We start from the raw sequence: 23092 nt of genomic DNA on the forward strand, positions 1-23092 counted from the left end.
CAGAAATAGTTCTATAATTATAAACCTTGGGTATTGAAGACATGGAATATCCAGTAATTACACACCGGATATTCGTTATAATGAGTTCAGAAATAGAACATTGTTTTGATACTTTTGATTTTATCCAGCTCAGATTAAGGCTTGAAACAAAAAGTAAGTTCTTATTGTATACTGTATAATTATTTTCCCATGGATCGTTTTTAAGCAGTTTTTGAGAGTAATTTGAAGATAAACATTGTGTTTTTCTAGTATAGTTACTTATGTTCATTGTTATCTATTTAAATACATGTGCATTAACAAAAGTATACATAATTATTATGAACTAGTTTTCCGCGAGTTCGAGCGAGACTAGTTCAGTAGTTTAGGCGCGATTGAGTAACAGACAGACAGACAGAGTTACTTTCGCATTTATAATATTATAGTATGGATTAGCTAGAACCGCGGTATCACTCGCGTGGTAGGTACCCTGGTAAAAAATAGCTTATGTGCTAATGCAGACAATAATCTATCTTTGTACCAAATTTCATACAGATCAGCTCTTTTTGCGTGAAAGAGTAATCCATTCATCCATATATTATACATATATCCATATTCTTACTAACTTTCGTGTTTATAATATGTATTATGTAATAGAATATCAACAGTCTATTTTCCATACAAGCTTTAGTCCTCCTATGTGTATCGCTTACAATACCTACGACACCATTTCACCTGAAAAGTTCATCCACCAACGCTTGTCTATGCGTTGCAGTTGCAGGTTGTATTATTGAGTGTACGGAAGACGGTGGGGTTTTAGCTGGTAAGGCCACGGCTCTTTCCCCGAGGGTCGTGAGTATGCATGCAAGATTTCCCCACTTTAAAAAATATTTGTATTATTGACATTCAGGACTCCACCGTATTTCCACCTGTTGCGCCTGCGCGTTATTATGCAGGCCATTGGATGTCACTCAGGTGCCTAGAATTGGATATCGATTTTGCATCAGGCTAGAGCATGGACGGATTAACTTTCAAGGTTACATCTCGCAAAAATTTGCATGTCGTGTCTCGCGAAAATTGTTTGCAATTTTAGCCAAATGTTTTGTTCCATTTGATGATTTGTATTGGAAATATGATGTTAAATGCATAAGGAATGTTGTTATTATTATTTTTTTGAATAATAATAATGAGACATAACTGCCATTATTTTCAATTTTTAATATTGAAAAGGCAGACGTCCATAGTCCCCATAGAACCAATATACCAGTCCATCTAACACCCCCTTCCATAACCCAGTTTTGTTCATTTCCATTTTTCTGCAATAGTCCTACATTGGCCGCGGACTGCCCAGGGCTGTATCTCTATAGTGCAGTCATGGGCAGGCTGCGGCTGGTGTCCCACAACACATTAAATTCTCTAAAGGGCCTCTGCGTGTTGGACCTGTGTCCCCACGTAAGCCTTCCAAAGGACCGGGTATCTACCTTCTGGTGGTACCCGTGTATTATGGAGAGAAAATGAGGCAAAATATGAACGATGATTTTACTATCTTTCAATTAATAAGTAAAGATATTATGCAATGTTTTTATACATTTTTGTGCAATAAATATCTTAATTTGACTCATTTTATTTGATTTAATTCATAAAGTAGATATTCGTAGATCGTAGTGCAAATCGGTCAAACCATTTATAACTGCGTGATAAACAAACATCCAATCAAACAATCACATAGCACTACTAAATAAACTATAGTTGTTTCGCACCAACCTATATTTCTCAATTTATTGCGATTTCATAGCACACAATACAGGTATAAATCATATTTTTAATAAATCATTACACCTGACATAATTACCTAAGACAAATCATACTTTATTACACCAGTGTGATAGGGTTGCCAATAGTTTGTAATAAATTGAATTCCCAATATTTGTATAAACTAGATTTCCGCCCGCGGCTTCGCCCGCGTTTTCAAAGGAAAACCCGCATATTTCCCGTTCCCGTGGGATTTCCGGGATAAAACCTATCCTATGTGTTAATCCAAGTTACCCTCTATATGTGTGCTAAATTTCATTGTAATCGGTTCAGTAGTTTTTACGTGAAAGAGTAACAAACATCCATACAAACTTTATAATAGTAGTAGGATTGAAAAAGGCTAATAAGTAAATATATTATATAGGGCCGATTTTTCAATGCTTGGATAAATTAATAATTAATAACTTATTCGTCGAATAATGTATAAAGCTACCATTTTAAAAACGTATTCTAATTGCTCGTATTTGACAGTTTACGTGACATTTTAATATTATCGTGTAATACTTTATTGGACGGATAAGTTTTATCCAAGCATTGAAAAATCGGCCCTTAAAAGAACAAAATAAAAATAACACATTGTCAATTTGTATTTAGTGTAGCAATACAAACTGCGTATTTTACACAGTTCCTTTGTGAATCGCCAAGACACAAGACTATTTATACTTAGTAAAATAATAACACCGAAATAGAAAATTGAATGTTCTATTATAATAAAATTAGCAACCCTAATAGTGTCCTCTAAAGTCTAATGTATAAAATAATTAATTCTAGTCATATTTTACAAATTATACAAATCTATCGACAGTCGACACTTGATCTAAACCCTATTTAAAGTCTATTCATTTATTTATTTTGTTTAATTCATAGTTTTTTATATTATGTTCTCATACAATTTGAAAATATTATGTGTTCTTCACTTGTTTTGTACATAATTAATTCAAATGTGATATAATACCAGTTAATAAAGTAGGTTCTGTACAGTACTCCAGATTATAAACTAGACAATATAAAACATTCAACTACTTTTGTATTTTTAATTAATACTACGATAAATGAATCTGATTGAATTTCGAAAAATGAAACAGATCATAGTAGTTCGAAAAATAATTATTATCTATGAAAATAATGATTTTGTAGATTGCAGCATCTCTTCAAATATTTAAATGTTTATTATCTTAAAGAATTTGACAGTACCTTGTGGTATGTCTAAACAGTACTGTTTGTAAAAAAAAAGCCTTTTTCTTCTCAGCTTCCCAGCACACACACCAAAGCGCCAAGCAGTTTACACACACGATACGCGGAAGCGATCACACTCAATGGCGGTAATTAATTCGCCGACTACCCGCATTCCTCGGTATTGGTGTTAATAGTCGCCGTATACGCACCTCGTTGCATAAGGCCGTACTTCTCTAGCACCACTGTCATGTGACGCTAAATAGTAAATACCAGTAAATACTGACATGGTATTTGGGCCGTTTAGCTAATTGCCACCGTGAAAGCTACGCAAAAAGGTGCATTACCTACCTACATTGTAATTCAATCGATTAGCGCTGTAACATTTGTGTAAATAAATATACCTACGTAAATTGAGTTGTGTTTGGTTAAAAGTAACCTAAATCAAATTCATAAAGCGAATTATTTTGTACATATGCGTGCATGTTTGTTATTCAGGCACTGAAGTATCAGAAAGTGAACGACTTAGTTGAGCTATAAAACGATAGTCATAATTAAGTTGCTGTCTGTGTTTCTATTTAACAACTGACAGCTTTTCGTTTTTGACTTACATAACATGTAAGCTGCTTTCTATCCAGGTACAACCCAAGCAAAGTCAATTATATCCACTCAAGGCTACAGTATTCTTCACAATGAGGACAATGAATGAGCCAGTATTGGGTAGACAACAAACACTAGCTTTCCTCCTATAGAAAGTTAAGGAATCCATCTAAAAACACCGCTACAAGAGAAACTCGAGCTACCCCAAAGGCCCCGATGGCTAAACACGGCAAGATTTATTACCACCGTGTCTGTGTTCCCACGTATGTGTGCCAAACGTATCTCGTCTGGTCTTAGCCCGCTAACCCGGTGGCCTAGCACACTTGCGCATGCGTTTTTATCTGACACCAGCCACTGATTGCGCTTGTGACATTCGCGTCGGAATGTTCTGGTGTTTCTACTCATACATCTATTAATTACCTGTTGGTTCTCCTTAAACGGGATAAAGAACTAAATATTTTTGTAAGGATGTGTTATTCTTGACACTAAACAATTCCACAAATTGATTGTAAAACGGTTTTACACAACATCTCGTCGATAAAACAGATCTTTAATTTTATTAGATAGTATTTTTGGTATTGTTCAACACCACTGCACAAATATGTATCTGCATTATCACACATTCTGCCCAATATACCTACTATTATGTCACTGCAGCCATTAGATAAAGGCAGGTTCCTATATAAGAAACAACCCGAGGCTTCGTTTAAATTGCCTAAAACATTGCAAAAATCTGCAACTAGTACTTCTTCAGATCTTCCAAGCTCTAGCTTGGAAGTTTAGTACATTACCAGTCTACTACAACCACAGCTACTAGATAGTAGAATAGATAATCTATCTAGTAAAATAATAAATCAATCGCGTTCCAATCCCATCATAGCACATTTGTTTTTAAGTTGTGAAAGCGAGCATTCGTGACGAGCGAACTAATTGTAAGTGTGTCAAGAATTCAAGATAATCGACGTGCGATATATAACTAAACACATACTTGTGCTGTTGATTTATGTTCGTTTATTGGTACTTTTTATGGACAGTAGAGAAAACACTTCCGATGTTAGGGCTATTTATATCTTCTATCGGACTATGTATAACTTGGTGTATCTGTTTGCTAGTGTTCTTAAAAACAAATTGAGAAAGAGATTTTTAGGAACGACTAAGAAAGGAAAAGCAAAGAAAGCAAGTTAGAAGTCAAAACAAAGAAACAATATTGCTTTGAAGTTTGAATATGCTAATTGCTAATATCCTTACATGTTTAAAGGGCATTTTTTAATAATATATGCTTCGCTACAGCTAAAAATAGCTCTAGCTCCTTTAATAAAGTTTGTTCATCTTGATCTCGAAATGCAAAAATTTTACTTCATTTTAAGGGATACTTTTGTATGCAATATAAAAAAATAGTAGTATAAACTATACGATATTGGGCCGGTTACCTATTACATAACATCCATCAATGAGACAATGTTACTCATGATTTAAATAACTTACTTACCTATTGACCTAATAAAGTCATTCTTACAGGTCTGACACACCAGTAACGAAGTGGGTATGATAATGCATTTGTCATGTGTAGGTGCTAGGTACCTATCGATGTCATGATGCTCATAGGACTCCATAGAGTCGGTGTGTTTGATGCATAGATGTAAATTATAGTTATCTACTTTACACTAGTGAAATTTCTGCTAAGACATGATACGATGATATAGAATGACACAAAATTGATTAATTCCGTCAAAACTTGTAATTGAGATTGATTGGAAATTGGACGTTATGGAAACACATCACACGTTAAGATCTTCAGACGTTACTATTTCAACCACAGACTCCCACACAATCGAAAAAGAAAGATCATTATTTCCTTCACAAAATGTAAACAACTCATATCACACGGATGCCGCTATCACACCCTAGAGCACATCGCTACATACGGAAGTGTCATCACATATCAGCTGCAATTAAAATATAAATTGGGCCGGTGCGTGTGACGCAACGCTATCGCGACGAGCCAATGTACGAACAAAATGAACATAGAGAAATTGTAAACAGACAACAAGTGGTTGTTTCATGCGATGACTATGGCGATCTTGTTGTTATAGATTAGGCACTGATGACCATAATTGGATTAAATTGAATGGAATTTTGGGAGAAGTACAAAATAGTCAAAAAGATTAACCATCGGCAGTATTTTTTAGGAGTTAAGCACTTATTAATGAAAGAGTAGAAGAAATTCGACTGGTGAGCCGAGATCATGGGTGGGCTAGCAGATTAATACGTCGCCATTGTAAGACGAAGGATATAAGGTTTCGAATACCGCCTCTAGTTGAAAACTTTATATTCAATCCATACTAATATTATAAATGCGAAAGTTACTCTGTCTGTTACTCAATCACGCCTTAACTACTGAACCAATTTGCATGAAATTTGGTATAGAGATATTTTGATACCCGAGAAAGGACATAGGCTACTTTTTACCCCGGGAAATAGTATAGGTTTTATCCCGGAAATCCCTCGGGAACGGGAACTATACGGGTTTTTCTTTGACTGCGCGAGCGAAGCTGCGGGTGGAAAGCTAGTACTTTATAAAATTTCAAATCGATCAAAAAATTTTTATTCACTATAATGCTAGTGAAATACAGTCAAATGTGCATAATATATAGGCTTCCTTCACAAAAATTGGCTTACACATATTTTAATAAATGATTTCCTTATCTTCATTTTTGTGCCAAAGAGTGAGAGTAAGTATCGTTAATACCAACTGTTTACCAATTTCCATTTACTGCTTCAGATTTAACAACAATTTATGTTTACCTGGAACAAAAAACGGAAAAATTAATTGTGTCGCATAAGATAATTTATGATTTGTATTGCGTACAAAACCAAACGAAATAATCTACCTATGTATTTTGAGATGTCTATGATGAATCACTCCATCTCTCGAGAAACCCCAAGTTTTAACCTATTCAAAGTGTTATTATCCATACTAATATTATAAATGCGAAAGTAACTCTGTCTGTCTGTCTGTTACTCAATCACGCCTTAACTACTGAACCAATTTGCATGAAATTTGGTATAGAGATATTTTGATACCCGAGAAAGGACATAGGATAGGTTTTATCCCGGAAATCCCACGGGAACGGGATTTCTTTGAAAACGCGGGCGAAGCCGCGGGCGGAAAGCTAGTTAATAATAAACCTACAATAAACTTTACATTATTATTTTCCGTTTGGGTTGCACCATAAGTGATTACATTGTTTTAATCAGAACCGTGACCCTTGCATGCAAATCCATCCGGCCATTTTAACGTTTGACACACAAACATCCAAACCCGTTTACAAACTTTCACATTCATAATATAGCAAATAAAAACATCGTTGCATTGCATAACCATTTTCCTATACATTTTATATTATAGCAGAGAAGATAATTAATAATATTCTAGTTCTACTGGCATCTAGAAAGTTCACATTCATTTTTAAATAATGTATTTAGACTAACGTTAAAAAGAATATTTATTTTTAACCAAATATTACACAACATTTATGAGGATTCTAAACAAAAACAGACAATATTGTGCAGGTAAGGAAGATGAGTAACAAGAAAAAAAGCTTGATATTCTGATATAAGGATAATTCTAATTTAATATCAAGAAATTTAAAACTGTTTATTATGACTATGTTACCGATATGATTCACATAAACTCCATGGCTTTACCAAGTTAAATATTTCTTATGATTTTTAAGGATAATTTAAAATAATGATGAAATTTTGCATTAAGGTTAAACTAACTGTACCTACATACAGTTCATTTATTCGACATCGGATTAAAAACTTAAATACACGAAGTAAACCGTGTTAAATTAACATTACCGGTAATGTACCGGTAACGACGATATTGTTATCAGATAACAGAGGTTGTTAGATGTCATCCAGCACTGCTAAGGTCATTAACTTTTTAATAACTCGTGTTAGACTATAGCCTATGTTTTATGAGTAACAGAGGTACAAACCTAATAATTTAATCAATATTAAATATCATTCTTAGTGGAAAATATATTGCGAACCAGTTTTTGTATTTTTTAATGTTTGTAACAAAATAAACTCATTATAATTATATGACCGATTTCAGCAGCTACTTCATTTCTATGTGGCATATGAGGTGAGTATGAGGTATGAGTCTATAATATATTGTCGCTGATCAAACCGAAATTTGTCGCTTTCGATCCGTGCTAGGCTCGAAAGTTCATTATTATTTTAAATATTTCTCCTCAAAGATGAAAATACTGAACACCAACGAATTATAAACACAATTACTGTTTATGATTCTGTTTAAGGCTCAGTGGTATGATAAACAAAGACTTAATGAGCAAACAGGTTTAATAAAACTTAGCAACAGACAAAATATCAAGTCTCTATTTACTTTTATACCCCCGTTATTACGTCTCCAAAAGAAAACTACCCACATTTACAGAACAAAGTAAACAGAACAATTGTCGCAGGCTACATCTCGCCATTGTTTCAAACAATAACGAAAGATCAAGTCTACGTATCACATTGATATAAAAGGTCGTGTTTACGTAAGCGAGCGAAAGTGAAATCGTTAAGGCGACAACACTTTCATTGGAGATTGACAATTCTTGCGAATGCAAAAAAGTAGGCCTCGCGCCGCGTTATTTTCTAAAAGTTGTAGTACCGAGTGTCGGGTTTCATACATTTCGAAAGATTTCAAACGCGATTCAAACATTATTTTCTTTAACCCAGCAATTTAATTGGAGAATATAATGGCTTCTCGGTCGAAACTTTTACTTTTCACTTCCACCCAAGTTTTGTTTGGTCGACAAACACAAACGTCTTTCTATAAAGTTCCGTTTGAAACCCTACAAATTTTTATAAAAAAGTTTGTTTTTAAACGTGAAATATTCCAACATAGCAACTGAGTTATTTTCCTTAGCTTCTCAAACACAACATAATTCTTTACTGAGCCAAGGGTTATATCGCTGATAATAATAATTTACCCTTATTTTTACGCGCAGGAAGGAACTGTTTTAAGTGTTTTCATGGAATTACACATGTAACTACCGAACTACTTGTATTGCGCTTGACCTGACCACCTAATAACCTATATTAGTAGTTTATTGCTTTTCATTTTCGATAGCATATATCCAACCGGCACTTAACACCAGCTTGGTGAAGTGAAAATCACCTTGAAAGCGAAAGGCCGAGTCACATGGCTGTCCAACAGCCGCGACCAGTTTATCGAAATCTGATGAAAGTGCGTTTGTTAGATCTTGATGAATGGCCTAGCCCACTTTGGCAGCGAGTCGAAATGCACTGGAAAACGTTGGGCGGAATAAATTGCGTACATACTCCATGTTATACCTATGCGCCTTAAGTCCCCAAACATTGCTTAATCTGAAGTTCTGTTTCATTTAATATCGAGGTTATAGAAACAAGGTCGTAAGAGGATTTAGAAAAGACAAATATACTTTTAAATAAAGAACGAGAGAAAATATTGACTGTTGAGACAATAATAATGAAGCTCACACCATAATTTCTACCTCGTTTGATGTCATTCAATGAACGCGCTAGTCATTCAATCAAATAGCAGCCAATCAAGCAGATTCAACTAGTTGAACCTGAAATTCAATTTGGGCGATGTGCCCTTACATTTTTCTAATACGAATATCCAGCTAACAAAATGCAATAGATATTAGCAAAAAGTTTCAAATAAATTAGAAAGCCTGTTTTGCTACTTTATATTAGGTAAATTAGCGGTGCTATTAAAATTAATTTCAGTTTTTATGCATAATTCAATCCTACTTATATAAATGCGAAAGTTTGTAGGTTAACTGTGAAGATCTGCAGATCTTACTCTTGCAAAATAACTTAAACGATTTAATTGAAATGTGGTATGAGTTCATGTATTATTTACGAGCTGGTTACTATTTATATGGGAACTATACTAACACAGCAGCAAGTTGGACCTAATAAGTTGATTAATTTCTTACTACTTACAATTTTATAGATCATAATAATATACAGGATCCGTACAAACTGAACAGTGGTTATTCACAAAAAAGTTTCCTGAATAGACATCTTGACTTTACGCGATTGCGTCTTTAAACAAACTTTCATATATCTTCTTGTTAAAAAACTATAATATCTAATGTCATTATTTAAAGTCAACACTGTATGCGATAGGAGGACGTTGACAACTATTGCACGCCTCATAAGCGAAGCGTTGAGGTGGGTACTACTGTCACTTCGCGCAAAACATCTGATTTTTCAAACTTAAAATGTCTTTATGTATCATACATTGCACTTGTAAGATAATACATACACACACATATTAAGAAAAAACACTATTTTTAACGTTCATGATATTTTTGATGTCATTTTTGTTATTTAAACTAGTTAAAAAATAGTTTAAAAAAGTTCTGTCTTGGACGTCCGTGTGTCTGTATGTGCGGATCCTTTTTCTTGTTAACACGATAGCGACCGAAATACTTTACTAATCGAGTCTTTTTTTTTCTCTTACGCTTGAGTATGCTCAGGAATAGAACCCTTTCATTTTTCAGGGTCTGATTCGATGTGGTTTAATTGTTATTAAATAAACAAAAATAATAATTAATAAATATTTATTAAAAAAAAATTATGAGGCGTGCACTTTTGGATTTTCCAAATTATATTTTAAGATTACGTTCGGGACATATTCCATCGAATAAGTTTGCACATTTAATGCAGAAAATCGATTCTCCGTTGTGCAATGATTGTGGTTTTGTAGAAGATGTGCAGCATATTCTCTTGGAGTGTGTTCGGAACGCGCAATTTAGACAACAAAATAATATCTTCCGCTGTATTAACAATGTCGGTTGTGTGAACAGCATTCTCACTTGTCCCTCGTCGGCAGAGGTGCGGGTGCTGGTCAGACTGACCGATGTTGGATTACAAAATTGATTGCATTGTTTACTGTAGTTTGTACTTATATTTTTTATATTTAAGTGTTGATTGTTAATGGAATTTACGGGACGATGTGGTCGCTAAGCGACAAAGTCCCTTGAAAAATAAAGATAAAAAAAAAAGTCAACACTGTGACAAGTATGAAGTGTTTTTACATCTACAATCTACATACACAGTTGAATATTTCTTCCATCACTAACTCCAATCATGGGGATTTATAAACATACAGTAACGTAACTCAACATTTCAACATACCAAGGGTCTACACTCTACAGAATGGCTAAAGCCAACATAAACAGAAACTTCTTCAATTAAAATATTTTAACTTTGAAAATCGATTACAATCGTGACGATACTCAAACTTAACGACAATATAACATCGGCATAGCACAGACACCAGTTACAATAATCACAATTACCACCAATAATGATAAATCATTACAGTAAAGAGTTTAACGGTCATCGCAATAACAAATCAGATGTACAGTTAATGCGAATCCGAACATTGGCATTATTGAGCCGCAAAAAATATGACTCAGTGATGCCGTACAAAGTTTCGACAAATAACAAGTTATCGCTTAACTGTATTGGCTATTTGCTTAGCCTCTATAATAGTTGCAATACCTTCTATTGACGTATCTATTCAGTACCGTTTTTTTCTGAAAGCAAATTTTTTGGACCACAGCAAATAGAGAAAAATGTTGAAATCGAGCTGTGACGTAACCGCAAAATCTTTTGAGAGTAATTTAAAATGTATAAATGAATTACTAGAAACTAGGGAGTTTCATTCAAACTGCTACAGAAAAAGCAACAATTATTTATGGTATAAGACATATAGATAGGTTTCAGATGGACCTATCTAATTTAGAATCAATAGGAATATAAACATTTATTTCCAAAGCAATTATCAATGGCTTAGAGACAAGGATAACCACCAAAATAGAAACAAATGGATATAAAATCCGTTCGCAATGTCCTAACTCCTAGTTTACTAGCGCTGGATTAAGGGCAGGGTTTTGAAGTTACTGTTTTGTAATAGGTCGTCTTTTTTACTCTGTGCCCTAATTTTGAGTGAGCCCTGAAAAAGCTCTGCGGACACGTACAGAATGTTAGTATGAAAGTTTGTGTTTTAAACATTGTAATTGCTATGAAAGTTTTTACAGAATTCGTCAGTTATAAAATGATCTAGGCTGCTTAGCCTGACTTCGCCCTGGTTTACCGGTGATAAAAAAATTGGCTATATTACTCGATAACTTTCTAATAACCTTTTTTTAATATCGATGGAATAGTTTTTGAATGTGTTCATTACATATAAAAAATAAATTAACCATCTTTAGTACGAACGGTTCAGAAGAGAATGACTGACGTCATTAACACAGAAAACTACCATAATATCATACACTACGTGTCATCCCGTGTCCTTAGCCTATATTTACTTGAAGCGCTGCTCATAAATTAATACAACTTTATCTCAAAAACGATTCATATTCGCGATAACGCTTACCAAACCGGGCAACGGTTATAAACGAGTTATTTCCTACATCCAAGTGCCAATTAAACTTAGTTATAACGATATCGATAACATAATAATATATTGCTGTGCTCCGATTGTTCCGTTCGTATAACTATTTTCGTCACGGACGGTTGGGTTTTGATAAAACTTTTATGACTCAAAATCAAACGATCTTATGACAACGAAAACCTGTTGGTAGTATCAAAATATGTTATTCTGATATCCTTATGTTTGTATGTCTGCTTATTCCGACGCTGCCGCGCTGGTAGATCTGGACATTCACTAACAAAGCTGTTGCTTTTTAATTTTTTATATTAGAGAAATATTTGGGCCGCAACTCGTTTGTTTAATATGTATCTAAACAAAATCACGTGGACACAGCTTATTGTATTATGTTTACATAACATTTAGCTTCAGGCAACGCATTTTGGACAGCATTGACTCGTCGAAAACCACAAACAACAACCAAGAACAAAAACAGTCAAAAAAACATCGTTGCAAACACAAAATTCCTACTGAAACTGTAAATCATCATATAGCTACATATACATACAAACAAATTTTCCATGGCCCCTTCAGCGCATGCGCACACTCCTCGTGCGGGGGTCAAGTCAAACTGGTCGATCCTTTACCGTTAGCGCTGTGTACCGCTAGCGATCAGCATTCGTGTGAAGGCTAACCGGCTGAGTTTTGTAATAAAATTATAACACATTTGCGTCTTGTACTCTTCGAAAGGACCGTCTTCTTTAGCACAGAACTTTAGCTAGTGAGAATGAACCGTCTTCAACACAGTATTTTCTTAGCAGTCTTCCTAAGAATATCCTGTGAATCGCTTTTAGATTGAAGCATAAATGTGAGCTCAATGTAGATATTCTGTGCCGGTTTTGATAGGGAGTAGCATGTACTCTGACTTTATTTGACAATTATCGTCAGTATAGCCAAGAGAGGGGTTTCGTTCTGATGATAATTGCATCTTGAGATGGTTTCATTGAATGTTTAATGAAATGAGAAAATAAGTTCCTCCATAGATATTGAAGCAAAGCTGGAAAATTATTTGCGATCTATATAATATTTTTTGTAATCCAAACGTAATATTATCATATAATCAGATCAGCCTGTCTGTATAAAAATTCGCAAACACATAAGCTGCTTCTCAAAATTTTACATGTACCTAGTAAATATTTAGTAATGTATGGTTTTACTAAATAATTTTAACCCTTGCCGTCTGTTCGCCGGTCGAACCATTATTTTTAATGAAAACTCAATCTATACTAATATTATAAAGAGGAAAAGTTTGTAATTATGTATGTATGTATTGTTTTCACGCATAAACCTCTTAACCGATTTTGATGAAATTTGGCACAGACAATCTTTAGACCCTGAGAAAGAACATAGGCTACCTTTTATTGCGAAATATGTACCACGGGCGAAACCGGGGCGGACCGCTAGTGTATTCATATGTTCATAATAATTATGCAAGACATGAGGATAATGAGTAAGAATAAAGAATACGCGAATTGCGCATAAAATATTTGATATTTTCCTGCAATAGATACGTAAAAAATAACACTAATTGGATTAAAGGTATCAATTAATATTTCAAGTACCTACCTAGTACCTACCTATCAGCTTCCAAGTTTTCTCAATTTTAACGAAACAAAGAATCCACGTTGAGAATCATGACTATCTTGGCATAGATTGAATCACTGCGAGATCTTAAAGGATTTAATCACAAATTACCCACGAATTTGAGGATTTTTCCCCCTCCTTGTTTGTCAAAAGTTGTAAGGACCTTACATGTTTGGTGTGACGTCACTTTAAACTAACATGATATAGAAATGTTTTGAACTAGGATCAAAGAAATTTGCACTGTAGCGTTGTCTCGCCAAAATATAACATTGTAGTACATTGTAGTATTCGATTATTTGCTCTACGATACATCAGGCATAATGGGTGGTCGCACAGGTTCTTCTAAAACCAACTCCATACAACAAAAATACGGCGCAAAATTGTATAAAATGCGGTTTGATATTCCGACCCACGTACATACAATGTACATAATAAAATGGCCAAACACGTTGCTCACACTAAAGAGGTGATTGAATATTGACAGACGCCGCCTTCCGGGATCCTTAACTTGTAATAACTTCATCATTGATTTTAACGTGTGTTTAAACTTTAAACATATTTCAGAAATCTGTGCCAATGTATCTTGCCATTAATTTTTTTTTTTGTAATTTACAACTGAGTCCGGTGTTGAATGTGGTAGGTACATAATTTGTTCAAAATAGTAGATCACTACCATAAAGAGGGAATTCGTACAAACAACATCGGCCTATCTTCTTCTTCTTCTTCTTCTTATCTTCTTCTTCTTATATATAAAAATGAATCGCAAAATGTGTTGGTAAGCGCATAACTCGAGAACGGCTGAACCGATTTCGATAATTCTTTTTTTATTATATTCCTTGAAGTACGAGGATGGTTTTTACTTTTTATGTAGAGAAAACGTAAATATGTACCACGGGCGAAGCCGGGGCGGACCGCTAGTAGAATATACAATTTATATAATCATTATAAAACATTTTAACCAAATAGGTAGTAGCTTCATTATGTCATAATAACATTTTTAAACAATCTGTACAATGCTACAATAATGCAATTCTCTCTCATTGTTAAATAATAAATATTATGTAATTGTTAACGTAGAAAAAAACGTTTCCGAATACTTTTTGCGTAAACGTATTTAGGTACCCACTTCACTTTTTAGTGCGAAAAGCGAAAAACTTATTACCTAAACATTAATCGTTTGCAATTACCATAAAAAGCCGGGTTAATATTAGCACCTGTTAATAGTTATATGGATCATTGTAATTAGTCAATAATTAGAGTTTTCTTATGATCAAAGGGACATTATATAGATCCGTATCTGTATTAGGTATGTCTATGGGTATGTCCCTTTATTCATAGCGGAAATTACGAACAAACATAAGTACAGTTGTTTTAGTCTACAATTTCATGTTCTACTTTTTTGTGAACAATTTTTAGATAAATTTACGTATATATGTATTTTACAATGATAATCTTTTAGTGTTAAATTATACAAATCTGCAGTTTTGCTTGTGAATCATAGAAACGTGATATAAACCAACTGGTTTATAAGAATTAAAAAAATATGAGTAATATACTTTAAATAGAGCGATGTGGTTATTTATCTTGCTAATATAAAATGTGCTTTTAACTGGGTTTAACAGAACACAAAAAAATAAAATAAAGGATGAATCAGAATTTTATTTGAGTAGAGTAGTTGTCGTATCTTAAACGCAAGCGTCTTGTCGCTAAAATATTTCATAAAAAATATGGTTTTTGGCACAGTTTTTGGCAATTCAATTTAATAAAAAAATATCGTTAAATTACTTTTTTCAGCTGTTCGTTAGCTGCACAACGGTACATTCGATTTCAGTGAAAGTTAATATGAATAATATATCAGATTGATGATTGCAAATCACAGTTTGAAGGCAGTTCCCATATTTTCACCATCTCTTGGCACGACACATGTATCTTTATCCAGTTATTTAATGTAATATTGTATAAAAACAAACAACGAGAAAGTCCAAACTTTCGCACAAAGATGACGACGATAAACATTCAGTGTGCACGGGCACTTTCGATACCACTTGCCATCGCTTCTCGAATAACAATTGTGCGACCTTTCACGGTCCCATGATCGCATGTTATGGGCCCTCTTCATAATGGGCAGCGTTGGGCGAATAGAGGCAATCACGATAGTGTAGATGTCCTAAATGTCTGCGAACGGCCATCATTGTAGATGTCATATAGGTAATCGCCGTACGGCGGCAAACATCGTCGATCATTTGTTGGGCCAACGCTCTCGATTGTGAAGAGGGCCCATTAGTGTTCTGACAAATTGTTGCAGACCTTTTGAGAAAAAACGCAGTCGCGTGTAAATGGTTAATGCTTCAATTTATGTTTTACAGTTTGGCGAAAATTTGTTAAGGTTATATAGTGTTCATATAGTGTAAATTAATAAAATAAAAAAACGGACCGGTTGCACTCCGGGAGTGCCGGCAGAAGTGAAAACTTGATTATTAACGTTCAGCATGTTTGATATTTTGGAATGGTATCCGTCTTACGCATGGAATATAAGGGCTAAAAAAAAATCCGTCTTACGCTTTTTCGATCAGGCCACGTGTCCTGACGCGAGTTTAAGATTTTATACCCAACGCCGCTAAAGAAGTTTTCACTTCAAAAAAAAAAAGACGGGTTGCACTCCGGGAGTGCCGGCAGAAGTGAAAACTTGATTATTAACGTTGAGCATGTTTGATATTTTGGAATGGTATCCGTCTTACGCTTTTTCGATCAGGTCACGTCTCCTGACGCGAGTTTAAGATTTTATACCCATTACAGAAAAAAAAAAAGTTTTCACTTCAAAAAAAATTGTTATTCCAGTATAGCAGTAATATTAATAATATTAAGGTGTATTATACGTTAACTACAAAAAAATAACAACTGTTGTGTTATTAACTTGTGTATCAGTGCCCACTTTTCTGAAACAGTTGGATCTATCTTTATTCTTTGCTGAACTTAGGCTACTTGTAAAATCGTATCCTTTCACTATTTAAATTGTTCGTATGTGTGCAACACAAATAGCAAACGTCGTAAAGCATTCTATTCCAATTGCCACAAATAATCGTATTTCATCATAGCACATAAAACAATAACTCGATAAACACGTAAATCATATTGTTTACTAAACAATGCAACGCTCCAATGATAACATGGGCATAATTCCGTTATCTAACATAGAATTAAGTACACATAACACTCTATGTAACACTTCCTGGGGCTTATCGTGAGCTGATCAATATTTAGCACTGTCTGTGCCCCGCGGCATCGCCTGCGTAATGCGCAACGAGTTGAACGATCCGGCGATGACACATTGCTTTCTCCTAATTAATTTTAGCATAATCCTTTAGAATAATATGTTATTATCAGTTATTATAGATCGCGTATAGACCTCTCTTATATAGTACTGGGTTTTAATTACAAAAAGAATTATGTACATCTAGATCCAGAGTTCGGCTCAAACAAGGAAACAAAGCCTCGAGCGTGAGACCCGTCAAACTATGGCAGGCAATCTCTTGAGATTGGCCAACTAATTCAGAAGACATAATATTTTAGTGCACAGCTACGCGCGAATACTCAAACACTACTCTCATAGTCTAACAAGAGATAATTGAAATAAAATAACATGGTGAATTGAACACAAATTTCGTTAAAACTGGGATCGTCAAATTATGAATATAGGTCGGGTCATGTAAAAAGAACGCTGACGGTTAAGCTGCGCATTGGCGATTTATTGGTCTATTTGGTGTTATGAGGTGGTATAAGAATAACAAATATGTAGTTGCGAAGCCACGACTCGAGAGCCTACTTCAACAATAAAATAAGCAGCAAATAACTTTCGTGCTAAACTCGATACATGCCAAAACACACCCCATCACTTTCATCCAGCGTTCTTTATACATGATTCGCGTTATACCTCCGTTATCATACGACAATGAATTGTTCTTTAATACGAAAGGTACCATTACCACTCAACTTTCCATCCTGACCCTAACCATCACATTAAAGACCGAGCAATATAACAACAATAGCGAATGAAGCCAGGCCACTCGAGTGAGCTGTCCTTTGTTACCCAATAACCAACAGACGAGACGCTCATTGTAGTCTGACGGATATGTTACAATTGTTGCAAGATTCTATAGCTTATGTTATAATGTATGGATGTTATTTTGGTAAAACATTTTTACAGTTATCATATTTTGTAAAACTTATTACGTATTGGTCATTAGAAATAGCAATAATTTATAACATTTTATCTCATGAAATGGATGGAATTTGGTATCATCTAGGTCTACAGTATAAAGCATACTAAAATATAATAATACAATATATGAAATAGTCTTGTCTTTCTGTTACAATTGTGTCTCTATCATATAAAAAAAACTGCATAGTTAAGTACTTTTTCTACTAATAACATTAAAACCAGATTGTTCTGGTTGCTTCACATTTTCTACTAGATGAAAGCAATCTGTATATTTATATCAATATTATGTTATTAATTAATAAAGATGATTCATAACATTAGCAGAAGACGAAGGGAATCATATTATATAGGAATAGCAATTTGTGGTGTTTTATTCAGGCTATTCCAACAGGATGCCTGTTGATCTACTTACTAATATAAACAAAGTTGACACTAATATAAATTATACCTTCTATCCATCTAGTTAGTACATATATTTTAGTTCCACTTGAAGATAATAGTCAGAAAAATTAATAACAGTTAAGTGCTAAAATTCTTCTTTTTTCTAGAAGAATGTTTCTATTTAAATGTGCTTTTAAACATTCAATATGTTGAATCTATATAAATGTATGTTATGCTTGTCTTCATAGAACTCCAAATTAAACAATATACACTTATGTAAGCGAGAAAAGATTCTTATCTATCATTTTATAACATTGTAAATAAAAATTGTTACATAAACAAGTGAATTATTCAATTTAACTTTTCCTATAGTGCTTTAAAAATTGAGACAATGCTAACAATTCTTTAAAGAGCTGTAGATGCATTTTGCCCGCTATTACTCCTTTTTTGGATATTTGTATTTACTACTAGCTGGCCCGGCGAACTTTGTACCGCCCAGTCAATGAAAACCTTTGGGCTTGAAACTAATTTAGGCTTTGATGAACGGAATACAATGATACAAAATAAATATAGATTTAGATAATTGATCTTACCAATTTACTTGTTTAAGGTGTTTCCTAATTTTTACCACAATAAAAAATGTATTATAGTTTTTTATCGCTTTTAAATAAATAAAACATGTAGGTAAAATGATATATATGGTAAGTAGGAATACCCATAAATTATCATTCTTTATAATGCTAATCATTGATAATTAAATAATAACATCAAGGTTTCTATGCAACCTACCGCAACATTAAACTATGTTGTCACATAGTTACTATATAGCATTTTCAACATATAATTTATGATATACCTGTAGTAATTTATCATGATTGAACAATTACAATAAAAAGTGAGAATATTAAATGAAATATCCATATTTAGTAGTAGATTATCAAAATAATCAGTCAGGAGTTTTTTTTTTTTTTTTGTGTGGTGTCTCTCAATGTTAGCCAGAAGGGCTTCTACATTTTAACGCGGAGGCGGGGGTGAACTGAAGGTTCACCCTGGTAGCGACATGCACAAGGGCGTCCCCCCTTGACGGGGACCACGAACCTCGGCTTGAGCTGTCGCTTGAGTGGAGGAGGCCAGAAGGGCCCTAATCGGATGGGGAGTCAGGAGTTGCCAAGACTTATGAATGGAGTATGTTAAATGTCTAGAATGTCCCAGAATGTTCTAGAAGGTTGAAGATATTAGAAAGGTGAAGATGAAAAGAAAGAGAAGGTTGCATTAACTATGTACTTTCACTTTAAAATAAAAATAAGTTTTGTAATTGGAATTTTAAAGATTATAGAAGATTAAATATGTACTTTTTATTGACTTTTGGGAACATTTTTCCATCAGTTATTTTTTTTAAGTTGCTAAAACCTGGACTGGATACATGGTCCTAGAAAATGGAAAAGTGACAACACAAGCCTTTTGCCAGTAGCCTACAGATTGTATATAGACCGGGAGATACTGACACAAAATTTCGAGTCATTTGTAACAGGATGGCGGTTCTACAGGGTTCTTAGTACGCAATGACAAAAAGAAAAATGATGGTGTGAACGCTGGTACCGGCGGCTTAGTCGCGTGGGCGTTAGTCGAACTCGTCGGAAAATAGCGAAAGTCAAACGATTTGTAACAGTATGGCTCTTATTTTTCCTGTAAGTTTGAGGATCAACGAATATAAATACAAAATTTCAAAGATCTAGGTGTTGGAAATCTTCACTTATATAAATTAATAATAAATTTATTTTTCAAGTATGACAGCACTTTTTCCCCCTACTAGAAGTATGGCAAATATAATAATGGTCACATTTTATCAAATACTCTCCAAAAAGCCAAATGCAATACTGGTACAAAAAGATAGGCGAAATAAAAAAAATTTGCAGATTTTCGGCGGTATGGCGACCATTTGGAATCGTCCGAAAAGTATGGCATGGCGATTTTCGTAAATGGCTGCACGACGATGGTTACCTGTGCAAAAGTTAGCTTGGTACAAATGGTTGAATAATTGTTTTTTTTAAATCAACACATTCGCGTCGGTATGGCGGGCTGTAAGTCATACCGGAAAAGTATGGCATGACACTACCGCCTACTTCTTTTTTATGGGCTATCGGTAAATTCTAAAATTTTTGTGTTACAAATCGTTTGACTTTCGCTATTTTTCTGACGAGTTCGACTAACGCCCACGCGACTAACCCACCGGTACCAGCGTTCATACCATCATTTTTCTTTTTGTCATTGCGTACTAAGACCCCTGTAGAACCGCCATCCTGTTACAAATGACTCGAAATTTTGTGTCAGTATCTCCCGGTCTAATAGGTATGTAATAATTAATTAATAAATAAATATTTATTTATTTTTTATGTCATGTGAATTGATAAGAATTTATAATTTTAGGTAAACACAAGATAACTAGTTACCTATTGAATTTTGTTTGCTTAAAATCAGATGAATGATTTAAAATAAGAATTTTTTATGAATTTCATTGTAAAATTTTTCAATTGCTTCTTGTATTTGCTTATTACTATAATAATATGAAAACATTAATACCTATATCTTATGCAATGTGTAAAGTGCTTTTTTAGATTTATATCCAATGTAGCATAGGTACTTATAAATATGTATTTAATAAATAAGTAAGATATTGCTCATTCCATTCATATTGAATCAATATCTTGTTAGGTTCCTATCAAATATAAAGAAAAAATACTACCTAAGCCTCAGAAATTGTATCTCTCCTACGGAGTTTTATGCAAAATTGAATATTCTCAAAACGATATAGTATTTCGTAACAATAGCATGATCACTGCTAGCAAGTGAAAGTGATTCCACCGAGGTACGACCCATTCTAGCAACGCATGACCGTGAACCCAACACAAAACAAAATAATCACTACATAGTAGGTACATAGGTGCAAACTGTACTTAAATCAGCGCCCCTCATACCAGTAATTTGCACATGATATAAAACATTGGATAAAATAACGGTGAATTTTCGTCACTGTTTTTGTAGATAAGAAATGTGGTCGGTCCTAGTGACTTACCTTGAAATAAACGTCCATGAGGATGCTGTCCGGCAATGATCGCAAATCATTTTTCTCGCACTTTGATTTCTGCAAGTAGTTCACTAAACTGGTTAAACACAAATCATACAAACTATTTGGTGTTTTTTTCACGCGCACTAACGCAGACACGTCAGCCATCTTGGCGAGATAAAATAGTACTCGTTTCATTTTGCATCACGTCTGGCAGATCGAATCGATTCGCAACTAAGTTCACGTTACAATCGTTTCTCCTATTGGTTAATTCAAATGTGCAGAGGGCACCAATTGGTCAGATTGTAACTATTAATCGATTTGTTTTTCTTTTCAGCGTGAATGTTGATGCACAGGCATTGTAACGAGTCAAGTGTGAAAGAGAAAACAAATATGGATCCATGCTTGTTCTTTTTTTTACTTGTGCTAAAACAGCTGATCGCCAATGAATAACAGCGAAGTTTTTACAGGTATGAAATACTATTGCACTGCCGCGCCCGCGCATTTCAACCTAAATCTGGTGTGTGAAACAGTTTTTATAGAAGCATGCTTTTTAATCTTATTTATTTACAACTTGATAATAAAGTGATAACTATAGTCCGATTATTTAAAAAAACATCATTTGTACTCTTATCGCATGAGCAAATTTACGTGGGTGTAAAATTTTTAAAATCCAATTATCATTTGCCAAGTTCCGTATGTATTCAATAAGTTTTAAGTTAATTATTTAAATTTTTAATTAAATTAAAATTAATACCTCCCTAGTTAATATTATGAAAACTGAATTATAAAGTTTAAAATAACTTTACCTGGTAGGTACTAGGTATATGCATAACATTATGAGCTATTACGCACTGTCGACCAGTCGCCGCGGCCGGCGACTCAGTCGCCGGCGACTGTGACTTACTATAGTTTAAATAGGGGCTTGCGCACTTAGAGCTATTACGCACTGTCGACCAGTCGCCGGCGACTCAGTCTCTCGGCGACCAAAACAGAGAAACTAGGGGCAGGAAACAAAGCCGAGCGACAGTATTCTAAGAGCTATTACGCAAAATTAGCTGTCAAATCCATGTCAAATCAAAAATTTTTATCCTTGTTACCTCTGTAAGCTACCACAATATGACCACAATCGAGAGTTTCGTACATGAAATTATTGGGCATCTCATCAAAATAAAGCTACTCACGAAAAATTAGCTTGATAGTAATCACTTGCAAAAATGGGCGATGTATCCCGGACTAATATGAAAAAATATAAAAAATCGAAGAAAAAACATCTTGAGGCCATCATGAGGCGGAATTCGAAGTTTGAATTTGAACCCGCATTAAAAAAAATTTTTTTTCTTTCATATACTTTCAACCTGTGACTTTCAACGTACTTTGAAGGAGTATGTACCTACCCTGTGCTATGTTCAATATTATATTTTTTTCTCGCCTGATGTTTAGCTGAGATGTGGATGATGGACGATGGTACGTGCTTCGCTACAAGCCTAGAAGGTGCCTCACTGCTCACTTTACGCTTGAATAGGTACTTTGTAAAAATAATACTTACTTTTTTCAAATATGCATTTTTTTAAACGGAACGCTTCTATAATCTTTACGTGATATTCACGCTAACATCATTCTACAGGCGTTTGGGGGCGTGCAAATGGGTGTTTAATTTTATCTCCTATCTTCTTACGTACATAAAATGCGTCAATTGCGGCACAGCCTATTTTTAACCGACTTTAAAAAAGTAAGTTCATGTTTCGCTAATTTTGATTTTATCGATGGT

General features: G+C 34.2%; 1 protein-coding gene across 1 annotated transcript in view; it reads right to left on the reverse strand.

Annotated features, from left to right (window-relative positions):
* The window catches only part of Pat1 (Protein interacting with APP tail-1), a 56966-nt gene extending 35432 nt beyond the window's left edge, over positions 1–21534 (reverse strand). Inside the window, exon 1 of the mRNA XM_090108460.1 lies at positions 21331–21534. Coding sequence (XP_089964586.1) covers positions 21331–21519 — 189 coding nt within the window. The 5' untranslated portion in view covers positions 21520–21534. The remainder of the gene's footprint in view (positions 1–21330) is intronic.
* Between the last annotated feature and the right edge of the window lie 1558 nt (positions 21535–23092).

The sequence above is a fragment of the Colias eurytheme genome, chromosome 13 (assembly GCF_061535395.1).
Source record: "Colias eurytheme isolate Ceu_HAF_F1 chromosome 13, ilColEury1 Martin Lab GWU primary, whole genome shotgun sequence".
In the NCBI taxonomy this organism is placed as follows: Eukaryota; Metazoa; Arthropoda; class Insecta; order Lepidoptera; family Pieridae; genus Colias; species Colias eurytheme.